A 12,659-nucleotide genomic window follows, 5' to 3' on the forward strand; every position below is an offset into this window, starting at 1 on the left:
CTGACCCATAAGCTCTGGGACAGCTCCTCATCCCTCCCCAGGCAGAGCTCCATGGACTCCAGCTGGTCATTGACATAGGGGGTGACACCCCCTCCTCGTCTCCCCGCCTGTCCTTCCTAAAGAGCCTGTATCCCTCCTGTTCAAGTATCTGCTTTTAAACCAAACCAAGAAGCATGGGTTGAAACTGGTGTCTTCTGTCTCTAGGCTTTGGGTACCTAAAATACGTGTGTAAATAGAAAATAGGTCAAACAGTGTCCTTATGGTTGGCTTTATGACTTGACATTTACAGAAATCAGGATACATATTTCATAATAAAACTTAAAGGGAAAGGCTGTGGAGTTCATAATTGTCTACAGCCGCAGTGCTGGCAGGGTGAAATCGGGGATTTGGACAGACCTCACCAAATGCTACAAAGGTTGTCTGCACGTGTGCACGCACAAGTGGGTGCACATAAAATAGCTGCTGAAGGTGAGATGTTCTTATCAGAGACGTGGGACTCGAGCATTCTTACTCCATCTAGGCAGTGAAAATGTTTTTACGTGCACTTTCTGCTATTGTTTCCCCTATTCTTATTCCCACTCCAGATCTTGCATTGGAACTTTCCTTTAATCTCACAGCAATGTTTTATAAACGACTGTAGCAATGTTAGAGCACACAACATATTTTAGGCTCTCTCTATAACATGAGATTTGATTGAACTAAACTGTCTCAGGTCAATGACTGATTCTGATTGTAATTTTTTATTTAGAGCAATTGAAATCTGGCAATTCTGTGGCAACCCACAATTCTCATAGTCCCAGAGCTGTTAAGATGGTTGACTGTACTCACTAAGTAGAGCAAGAATATATTGCATCTGCAAGCGACTCTATAGATACATACCTGCTTTCATATTTCCTCCTTTGTTTCATAAGAATATTCTCCTGCAGGGTTTCCCTGAAGCATTACTGCAGTGGAAGTGATCCATAGTTGAATGTGAACTTTCATGATAATAATGTGCCAGCAGCTTACTCATTCCTTTGGCCTTAGCGTAACCCTACCGAGTGGTTCCCTGTGGGAGGCTGAGCCATGCTTGCTTTGAAACATTGTGCTAGAAATCCTACCAGCTTGAACTATGAGGACCCACAGAAGAAACAACTGTAGTCCATTGCCCGATGGGAGGTGCAGGCTGAATGTTGCCTTTGGAAGCCCAGCAGAAACTTGAACAAAAAAGCAAATGTTTCTCAGCTTGCAATTTCTTTACAGTCCCCCAGTCCAGTAGTTTTCAGTGTATCTTGTTTTACAATATAATTTTTAACTTTCTTGGAGGATGTTTTAGTGATCACGTCTCAATTTTTTTATTATGTTAGTGATAATTCATTGCAGAGGGAAGGGCCAAATCATAAAATGGTTGGAGATTATTCAGAAGTTGTCTTAGATCTTGAAGCAGCTGTGTTGCTAAGTGAAAGTAATTTCCTAATTTATGCTTACTTTTGAGGTAGGGATGTTTATAGGTAATAATGTAATAATTGCTGACACAATTGCAATGAAAGAAAAAGGGCTGAAGTTGTTTATGAGCAGCAGATCTAATAGTTTCTTTCCAGTTTTCTGTGCTGATAGCAATCCCTTAAATTATGAGTTGCCCGATGCCACTGGGAGAATGATGGTGTGAAGTTCTTGCTAAACTGTGCTAATTCAGAGAGGAATGAAACGCTGCTCTGAGAAAAGAATTATCTTGTTTGGCTGAATCTTGGATCAAGTCCTGGAGGGTTGTCAGCCTCCTCCTGGATTTTTATAGCTTGAGAAGAAAATTATGAGGGTACAATGCATTAATGGGGAAAAAGGAAGCGTGAATGAAGGATAAAGGCACTCCAAACAAGACACAGAGCAGAGGGATCTTTAGAAGAACAAGCTAAGAACAACAGATTAATTTGTTAGAATTTTAGTGTTCTCCATTGCCTCTTTGTATTTTTGATAACTTTTTAGTTGATGATCCACAATCTGTGTAGAAGTACTGTATGTCTGAGGTTGAAGCTTCCTCGTATTTTGCCTGAGCCCAAAAGCTGCTTTAATTTCATACCACTGTTCGGGAGCGTTTGCATAATAGAAGCAGAAGAAACAAACCCATTTTAGACTGGAAGAGCCTTTTTTTTTGTTTTTGTTTCATACAGTGAAACTGCTGAACCCCTCTCTTTTTAACACACCACACCTACCTTGATACTATAGACCTATATGTGCTTGATTTCAGGTTATACGACTGCAGCACAAAATTGCTCACCTGTGCATTGCAGTAGGCAACCTAGACGCTAAAATGAAATCACTTTGATGCCTATAGAATTGTACAGAAGATTGTGGTGTATTTTTTACTTGTCTGACAAATTACTGAAATTTGTTTACTTTGCATGGTACGATTACTCACAGCTCAACTTGAAAAGGAGTTTAATGCCTGTTGACCTGGAAGTTTTATTGACATACTTGGTATTTGATGCTGCTTCAGACATAAGACTGGAGCTGTACAGTGCTTCTCTATAACCTATTTGAATAAATAAATCTGCAGCCAAGTCATGGATAACATGCATGTATCGGAATGAGAAACTATCATGGCAAACTTGATTGCTAGTATTTTTATATAAAACAACCTAGAATTTATCGATAGAAATTACTGCTGGCCAAAACAGACCTTAAATGAAATTCCCCCGTTTCAGAAAGTTATGCCAAAATTTGTTAGAATATAATTTAGAAGTTGCATCAAAGTCAAAGACTGTGGCAAAAGGGGTAGAACACTGTGTTATTTTGGAATTTTTTTAAAATGCGTATATCAGAATGAAAAGATGACTCAATTAGAGCTGAGCTGGGTACATAAGGGAATGCTGTCAGCTCCTACGGATGAATTAAGTTCTATCAATTTGTACTATTTATTCAGAGCTTCCTCTGATCATCTGTTCTGCCTGTATCTAAAATATGTGTCTGGTTACTTTCTAGGCTTTGCTGAAACTTTTTCAATTAAGTAAGACCTTACATTCAGCAGACGAGTACTTATAAGCTAGTTTTGGTCATCATTCATAACAAGATTTAGAGGAAGGAAATAATATTGTTTTAAAAATGAAACCCGATAGTTAAACTTGAATTAAAAGGATCAAAAGGAGAACTTGGATAGAGTTCATATACATCAGAGAATTGAAAGATTTATTGCATTTCCATCATGTTCTACACTTGCCAGTAATGCAGATAAATATCTTTGTTGTGGTTTGTTGTTAACACTTACCAGTTCAGACACTATGGTGACTAGTCTCACCACTAGAACTGGTGTGATTTGGTGCCTGATCCGTAACTATAAGATTTTTTTTTTTTTAATTTTCCAGTGTTTATGTTTTTTTTTTTCTAGTAACGAGCATTAAAGGGCTTTTTCAGGGAGAGGGTGCTGTGGTAGAATGGTAATGAGACCGTAGCTGATGAGCCTAAACAGGAGTTTGAAACTTGCCTGTTAAGTTTGCTTTGTTTCCTGCAGGTCTCTTAACATGGACTTTGAGAATCAAGACAAAGAGAAAGACAATAGCAGCGCAGCTGGGTCTTTTAATGGCAACAGCACCAATAACAGTAAGGGTTAGCTTTACTCCTTATCTTTCTTTCATCACTTCAGTGTGCTGCATCTTGTTTTGCTTCATCCGTCTGTGTGTTTCAGCTACGTGGGTTGTAGATTCACCTGATGTAATGGAACTGCTTTGTCTCGGCACTTACCGTCCTGCTATGCACTAATACTGCTATCTAGTTCATGCCCATGGAAGCTAAATCTAAAACATCACCATAACATTTCAATAATGCATAGAAATTACATGCTGCACAATTTGTCGGGTTTTACTGGAAATGGAAACTGCTTTACTTTCATAACTGTGTGGTGTTTTTTTTAGAAGGGAATGTAATTTCTTTTTGTCTGGAGGTTATCACTATTATGTGTTAGCCAGTCCGTAAGCAATGAGAGATCTCATGGTATGCTAGCAAGTCCATAAGGATGATTGAGCTTTATCAATAGAGAAATTGAAGTATAGAGTTCACATGGCTTTGGGCAACTCATAAGGGACAACAAAATATGTGTCTACACACAGTCTATTTGGAGTGGGGATTAACATGTCAGCTCCTACGTGGTGATTGTCCCCTCTGTAATCTATAGATTCCAGGCAGCTTGGCCATTTGAGATGCACTGTTTTGAAGGTAAAAATATGTATGTGAACAGTTAGAGTGGAATGCGTTGTACACAATGTGCTGTAAATTCACACCTGAGTTTAAATTAGAGGAATTTATATGGGTATATTCTGAGAATAGGCTCTAGAATGAATAGTTTCAGCAAGTTTAGAAGACCAGAGTGAGATATGTGAGCAGCCCTGTGCACAGAACCCTGAATGCTAAGGTTGCTTCGTTTAAAGTAAGAAATATAGCTTAAAAAATATAAAATTACTAACATATGTTGTATGTGTCTTTTGCCTTTTTTGTTTTTTTAATATAGACTCTTGGCATTTACATGGTTGTCAGGGCACTGCTTTTGTTGACAACACAGAGCAAAGAAGTTGCTGTGCTTGGTGATTCAGCAATGAACAGTTGAGGCTTTTGGCATCTGGGAAGTAAGAGAAGACAGTCCGGGGCTGGGGAATTAAGCACATTAAGGGGATTAGCTGTCAAAATTGTCAGAAATGAAATTAAGACCTTTGACATTTAACACTGCAGGCACTAATTCCCATATGCCAAGGTGGTTTGTAGTATGTAATTTCTGGGGTTTTGTTTGGTTTTTCCCTTGGGAAGTTGAAGGGCATGTGAATAAATGCTCTTTCTCAAAGCAGAAGGAACTAGATCTAAGTCACAGGTTAGAACACAGGAATTTCTGTGTCTTCACACTGTCATCACTGGACTGTCTATATTGTACTTTACCCTTTTGTACCAGACCTCAGTTAACACAGAAATCCCAAGTGTCTGAGTTCTTCTGCTTTTTGTTTTTAAAATTTATTGTGCTACTTATGTTTAAGAATAATAGGTCCATGACCTGAACTAATAAATGAAAATACAGTGCAAGTGTCATGGCTTCCGTGCTCATTGTTTAGCTTTTCTTTTATGGAAATGGTTAAATACTTGTGACAGATACTAAGTTGTAGTGCATGTATTTCACGTGTGTTTGAGGTTTTTCGATATACTCAGATACATTGGTAACTATGAGTTGTGTAGGAAACCTGTTATTTAGACAACTCTTCCACAGAAAAAAATAAAATAGACACATTCTCAGCCACACGCACAGACAATGTGTGTGTATATGTACTTGTATGTGTATGTCTGTATATACGTGCGTACATACATAGGCACAGATATTCTGCTTGATAACCTAAAAGCTTATCCTTAAAATCCTGGGACTGGTAAAACCCTGCTTCATACAGCAGCGTCTAATTATTTTGGGATAACACGGTGATGTTAATCTAGTTTTAGATCTCATCTTGGTCTGAGCCTTCTATTAATTTTTCATTGGAGACATTTTGGATACTTCTTATCAAGTGACTACTTCAGCTGTTACCTGTTATTTTAATGCTCTACAAGTATAAGTATGTCTTGTATTTTTAATTGGGTTACTACTTACGGCTTTTTTTCACCCCCACTCATGATCAAATGTAAATACAGCTACTAAGACTGGTTAAGTTTTAGAATTTGTGGGGATAGGTGGGCTTTTCAAAGCCTGGTCTTCTCAATTTTGTTAATAATTCTAAAAACTCATGGTAAAATATAGTAAAAAATGTCCCATTATTAATATCCCTAGTAGTCACACTGCATGGTTGAGGTGGGGGAAATAATCAGAATAAAATACTTCAGTACCTCTACACTTTTTAAAATTGCTTCCAGCTATAAAATTCGAGCATGAATTTTTGTTGGTTTTTAGCATAAAAGGCGATTATAGTGCAGGCTGAACTGAGTTGGTAGTTTTATAAACAGGTAAATGAGTTGGGTGTTTTTTGAAAAACTGCCCTTTATTGTTAGGCTTGATGTTATCTGGTGATTGCAATCAGTGATACAATTTAAGTGCACAGTGGCCTTCACCCAAGTGGAATTTGAAGCTGTGGCACCCTTTGCATGAGCTCGGTCAGCCTAACACTGTCTGCAGCCCTGCTGTTGGTCAGGCTCTTTACCTTGTGCTGAGAGGCTAAATAAAAGTTTTATATGCTCTGTTCAACACGTTTACGTTGCTCAGTGTAAAATGAAGCAAATACATAATTGCTATATGATTCCTAATCCCTAAATAATGTTAATTTTTGTAACTTGTTATTCATTCTATCTATGGCACAAGAGAAAACTCATACATTTTCTTTCAACTTTCAGTTCTTGGATTCTGCAAAGCAGGGCTGTTGCCATACACACCCAGCCACTGCGATCGTGCAGTTTAGCTGGAGTGTTTTTTCACTCACTGCTGTGCTTGGTTATGATAGTGTACGAGGATCTTGGAGTAAATGTCTATTGCACCAGCACTGAAATGGAATATATTGTCAGAGTCCTCAGTTGTGTTGGTGGGGACAGGCTGTCAATACGTGTGTGGTAAGAAATAGCCCAAGTTAAATGTCACTTTCTTTCTTTCTTTCTTCTGCAGGTATTCAAACCATTGATTCTACCCAGGCGTTGTTCCTGCCAATCGGAGCGTCTGTGTCTCTCCTAGTTATGTTCTTCTTCTTTGATTCAGTTCAAGTTGTCTTTACAATATGCACAGCAGGTGACTAAGTTTTCTTCTCTTTATAAGAATTTAATAGAACAGAAAGCATTGATATAATTAAATATTGTTGATAAGAATTATAATACATGTCAAAGTACATCTAAAAAAAAAACTCATCAGGTTTCACGGTTGTATTTTCATGTCTCTGTAGCTATTAATAAAGTGACAAGTATTATTTGAGAAGTATTTTCCACTTAGAGATTTGCAACACCTACTGAACTATAAATTGCCAGAGTTTTGAAAGAGGCTGGATGTATTATTTTATGTAAAGTTCACTTTTTTACAAATCGGTGCTCAGAACTGTACATGGTGTTTCATAATTCAGGTACTTTATAGGATCATAGCAGAACTCTGGAGATCCTATCCAGAGACTTCTTTTCCTAGTTTAATTTTGGGTTTTGCTGTTATGCAGTTTTTCTTTGTTTCAAGGGTACTGCTGGTCTCACTAGCATTTTGAGTATTATTCTTTTGCACTGCTTGAATTTAGAACAAAAATATCATTTTGTCATTTAAATACCAGGGCGTTGATTTTTTGGAAAATTTTGTCCTTTTGATCTTTTTGCAGTTCTTCAAGAGACCAGCTGCTGTTCAGGGTAGCAAGATTCTTCCTACTGCCCCAAATTTGCAGCAGCTTTTAAAAACTGTACTCCTCAGTCCACATACTGAGTCTGTGAAGATTTTTAAACCCCTAAATACCTGTCATCCTCTCCTACTTCATGTATATGCAATGCAGGCTTTTCCCTCATGATTTAACTCCTGAGCTATGCATCCTCTCCAGCCTCTTAAACAGGGCTGGTGTTGATGGGTGAAATCTAAATCTCTGCTCTTGACACGAGTCTTGAGACTCCTATCTTTAATTCTGGAGGCACAGTCCTGTTGAATACTGCTTTTATAAGTTTGACCTATGTCACATATATTCTTTCCTATTAAAGATAAATTATTACTTCATATAAATTCTACTATATGCTAGATATTAGGGGAATATATACACACACACACATATATAAGATATTATAAGGGAAGATTTATGACAAAAGACAAATTTTAATTTGTCAAGCTTATTGGTCTATTTATTTCCAGAATGACCTTGACATTTGCAACTTTGTAACATTTGTGGTGTGTAATTAGACGATACTGTCAGTTGGGGCTTGTTGCAGGTTTAAGAAGATTGAGTGAGTCTGGATCAGTGCACTTGGGTATCTTTATTCTTGAACCTGGTTTGATGATACTTTCGTGCCTTTCCTTGGTCTTGCATCAGGGAGTGTTATTAAGCACAGGGGACTTTGGCCTCAGAACATCTAAAATGCAAAGCTTCATTAGAGGCTATATGGCAGGATGCGGGCTCCGCTGGACTTGGGAACTTGTGAACTGTGGGACTTCGTCCCTGTGTCCCCTGAAGCTCAGTAGTGCTATTTCACATCCTCTTTTTGTAGATTTTAGAGGCTGATGTGGGGGGACTTCTAAATTATAGCTGATGTCTGCTTTCTTAAATCCCTCTTAAATCTTCCTCCCGCAAAGATTTGCCTGTCAGGGAAGAGTCAGGAGCAAGGGTAGGTACAGCAAACAGCCCAAGGCCAGGACCAGCTGCTAAGCAGAGGGCAGAGCTGAAGCGCTGGCGCGTTGCCTGCAGACAAGAGTTAAGCCAAGGGATTGCCAATTGAATAATAGGTATTGAGACTAGAGGGAAGCGAAAACTTCTGACTGGAAGCCTGGACAGTCAGGAACGAGATTGAGAGTGGGTACTCGTGGGCACTGTGTATTAGTGTGATTACCTTTTAATTCTTATACTCTGAATGAGCCCAGCTTTGGGGTGGCAGCAGTTGGTGATGCTAGGACAGGAGGCGCAGGGTTCCCTCCTGGGAAGAGCTGGAGGGGAGGAAGGGGAAGGAGAGATTCCAAGGGCAAAGAGGGTCGGTCTGGGGGAGGAAGGGTCAGTCCCGCTGTGGTGGAGGCGGACTAGGGAGCAGGGCAGGCAAGCAGTGGGGCCTGCAGGACTTGGGGTGACAGGGGCACAGGTTTTGCTGTGTAGCGTTCTTTGCCAAGCACCTGTGAAAAGGTTCCTAGTTCAATGTGTGCAGAGTTGCCAACTCTTCATTCTTTCCCTACCCATTCTGCTTTTTTTCCTCCTCTCTGAAGTATTGATAGAACTGTGAGTTTCCATGGTGCTGTTTGCATACAGACACTTTTTAAAATTTTCTTTTTAAATGAATTGATCTCTCTTGTTTTTTTTTTTTTTTTTTTTTTTAAATCTTCCTCCCAGCAGAAGGGGCAGAATTGAGGGGTGGAAAGATGTGGTTTCACCAAACCAATTTCTTTTCTGCAGTTGGCTAAAGCTGTGCACTAAAGAGAATGTTTGATTCCTTCCCATCATCTTCATTTGAGAAGAGGAAAAAAAAAAAAAAAATCCCCTTTAAAAACCAACAACCACCACCCCAATTTTTTAAGGAATGAGTAGAGGACAGCACAAAGATTTGATTTGCAACATGCAGAAAATGTCAAGTGACTCTTTCATTTTCATTTCAGTCTGTTCTTGCTGCAGCAGTTTTGGATGCGTGCTGCTGACATGTCTGTGTCTCCACGCCCTCACTCTTCAGCCTTTTAAACAGTCCTTAGTACAAATTCAGTGCTATTATTTTTTTTGAAAAGTGGAAGGAAAAATGATTATAAATACCAGCAGTTACTAAATGTTTTTACAAATGCGTGGGTGGGATAAGTATGCTTCTTAAAAAAGGAAATGTTTATGGAAATAGTCTATTTGGATATTTATGTTTTTTATCATGCTGTTTATAAAAACTGAAAGCACTTCGTATTTTAAAAAACTTAAGTTGCCAGCTACTGGATAGAACTTATTTTAAGTTGTACTGTGTTTCAGTAATGAATAAAGGGGTTTGAGTGAGATGGGGGGAAAAAAGTGACTATCTCAGTTAAGAAGTGGAAAAAACCCTTTATTGTGCTGACTTAGTCTGTGTCATATGCTGAAGAATTGTAAAAGAATCTCAACCAGTTTATAGTAAGGTCTTTCATTTTTCTTGACTCTCAGAATATTTGAAAACTTTCTTGCTGACATGATCATGAATAGCTTTAAGACTTCTTTTTTTTAAGGTTTGGGGATGGAGCACTGCATTCCTTTGAGAGCTTGTATTTTGATTGAAGTTTGAAAGCATACTAACAATAGAAGTTCTGCAGAAAACCTTGGAGCCTTTGGCTGCTCTTGCTTTAATAATACTGCAGCATATGATAATAGGACATTGTTGCAAGAGCTTTTTCAAATTGGAGAAGCTTGTTTGTGTACTGTAGAAATTAGGTCTGAATGTACTAATATTACCTTTTCTTCTTTTTCTAGTCCTTGCAACAATAGCTTTCGCTTTCCTTCTGCTCCCGATGTGCCAGTACTTAACACGGCCTTGTTCACCTCAAAACAAGTAAGGACTTGAGAAATCTTTTGCTCCTCTTCTTGTATGTTGTATTTATTTCTTTTAATGAGAATTCTTTAACAGAGTCTTTGGTTACGAGCATTAACCTCAGGGCTTCAGGGCTGATGTTTGTGCATATTTTTTGTGCCACACCATGTTTCCACTTTGGAACTAGGAAGCACAATTTCTGCAAGTCATGCCTGCTTGCCAGCCTGGGAAATGCAGGACCATTGCAGGGGACTGGGTTCCCCAACAGTGGTTTTTAAGAGGTTTGGCTTATTTTGGCTGAGATTTCAGAGTTTGGGATTTGGTATTGGATTTTAATGTTTGTTAACGTTGGACTATGGATTTTAATGCTGGCTTTCAGGGACTGTAGTTACACTGGTGAAAATTACAGTTGTTAATGTTGTGTTTTGAAACTAATTTTTTTTTTTACCTTGTGACTGGAGTTCATGTTGCAAAAAGCACTATCTTAGATGGTACTAGGAAATAGCATTCATGGTAACAATTTCAAGGGAGGTGCCAGGATTTACAGGGTTTTTTCCATCTCTGTAGTTCAGGCTTTACACACATTATTTGAATGCGAGGAAAGCTTTTGTTTTGTTGCTGTTTTGGTACCTATTTGTGGCAAAGGAGCTTCCCTTCAGTTGTTCTTGGCATCTTTCATCAGCAGTTGAGCCTTGTTCCAACAGCGTCCATTTTCTGTTCTTTAAATGGAAACATAAAGTCTCCTAGCTAATGTTTATATGTTGTTCCTAGGATTTCCTTTGGCTGCTGTGGGCGTTTCACTGCTGCTGAGTTGCTCTCATTTTCTCTGTCTGTGATGCTTGTCCTTATCTGGGTCCTAACTGGCCACTGGCTCCTTATGGATGGTGAGTATGTGAATTAAGGGATTTTACTGCTGGTTTGTGCCTGTTCTGACACATCCAGTCACCTGGTGATGATTGGTGAAATTTATTAATATTAATGGCTTACTGTGTGGTAGACTCCCTGAAAACAGCCGCCGTCAGGAACACGCCAGTTTGGGACACCTGTTTTTCCGGTTTGTAAAAGCTTCCAAGGAAGTGCCAGAACACTCATGAAAGATATTCTACACCTGTGTGGTGTAGGGTGGATCGCCAGTTTTAGTTAAAGATGTGTGGAGACAGTTATTGTTTATGAATCATAACTTGATCTTAACAATCTGGTTAATTTTTGCTGTGCATCTTGTGTTTTTTTGGTTCAGATGATCAAATAATTTGTTGTGAGACAGTTTACAGTAGCTGGTTGTCTTTGATCTCTTTGATGCTTGCCAGTTAGGATGGTGAGATGGGTGAAGCTGGCAGGCATCCAGTTGGCTTGAAGGTGGGATTTTTTTTATTTTTTTTTTCCTTGCTGGTTGAACTGAATTCACAGCTTACTGTTCCAAAAAGGAGCTTTCCTCCTCTCCTCCTGCCTTCCAAATCTCTTGTGCTAGCTCTGGCACTCATTTAATCACATGGTAAACTGATTCAGCTCACTAGAATGGCAGCTCTTTTTTTGCCAGGCTATTTTTCTGCTGCTGCAGTGAGATGAATTGGGTTATTGTGTAGTCAGGTATGTGCTAAATTTGGCAAAAGGTAAGTGGCAGCATGATGGGATCTGAGAGGATGGAGTGGATATGATAGCAAAGGGATGAAGAGGTAGCTAGGAGCAGGACCTCTGCTTCTCAGCAGTGTCAGGCAGCTAAATTGGCTTAGGACATCTTGTGAAATGGCACCCTGAAGTGGTGATTGCTTGAGGAAAAATAGCTGGGACAACATTACCTGCCCTTGAAATTGTTTGTGGCAATAGAAAACATACATCCCATCAGCTTTCCAGGTCCTCCTAAATGAGATAGCAGCAGCAGAAAATCCTTAGCACTGAAACCTCTCATGGCACCGTGATTATTTCTTTTGTATATAGGCGTAATGTTTCATTCGTGCTTTTTGCTGCTTTAAAAATTCCACCTGTTATATGTTAGGGAATACCTTTTAAAGTACCCAGATACTAAATGAAGAAAATGCAGATGATGTTTGTTTTGTGTTAAGCAGAGTAGCCCACCATGAAATCGAGGGTGATTTTTTTGATCTGCAGTAGCTACAAAGCTAAATGGAGTGTCAAGTGTGGATGTTGGCAAAATTTGAAAAGACTTGTCTACACTGAGATATCGACAGTGCGCACGCCTGCAGGGCTGTGATCTTATTGGCGTCACGGAGACGTGGCAGGATGGCTCCTATGACTGGAGTGTTGGGATGGAGGGATACAGGCTCTTTAGGAAGGACAGGCAGGGGAGACGAGGAGGGGGTGTTGCCCTCTATGTCAATGACCAGCTGGAGTCCATGGAGCTCTGCCTGGGGATGGGTGAGGAGCCGACCCAGAGCTTATGGGTCAGGATTAAAGGGAAGGCAGGGAGAAGTGACATTACACTGGGGGTCTGCTACAGGCCACCTGACCAGGAAGACCGAGCAGTGAGGCCCTCTGTAGACAGATGGGAGTAGCCTCATGTTCACAAGCCCTGGTCCTCATGGGGGACTTCA

The 12,659-nt window shown here is 39.6% G+C and overlaps 1 protein-coding gene across 1 annotated transcript in view; it reads left to right on the plus strand.

The window, feature by feature from the left end:
* SPPL3 (signal peptide peptidase like 3) overlaps positions 1 to 12,659 on the plus strand; it is a 32,213-nt gene that overhangs the window by 7,169 nt on the left and 12,385 nt on the right. Inside the window, exons 2-5 of the mRNA XM_019472255.1 lie at positions 3,485 to 3,573; positions 6,590 to 6,709; positions 10,053 to 10,131; positions 10,882 to 10,994. Coding sequence (XP_019327800.1) covers positions 3,495 to 3,573; positions 6,590 to 6,709; positions 10,053 to 10,131; positions 10,882 to 10,994 — 391 coding nt within the window. The 5' untranslated portion in view covers positions 3,485 to 3,494. The remainder of the gene's footprint in view (positions 1 to 3,484; positions 3,574 to 6,589; positions 6,710 to 10,052; positions 10,132 to 10,881; positions 10,995 to 12,659) is intronic.

Source organism: Aptenodytes forsteri, unplaced genomic scaffold (genome assembly GCF_000699145.1).
Source record: "Aptenodytes forsteri isolate BGI_AS27 unplaced genomic scaffold, ASM69914v1 Scaffold323, whole genome shotgun sequence".
Lineage (NCBI taxonomy): Eukaryota > Metazoa > Chordata > Aves > Sphenisciformes > Spheniscidae > Aptenodytes > Aptenodytes forsteri.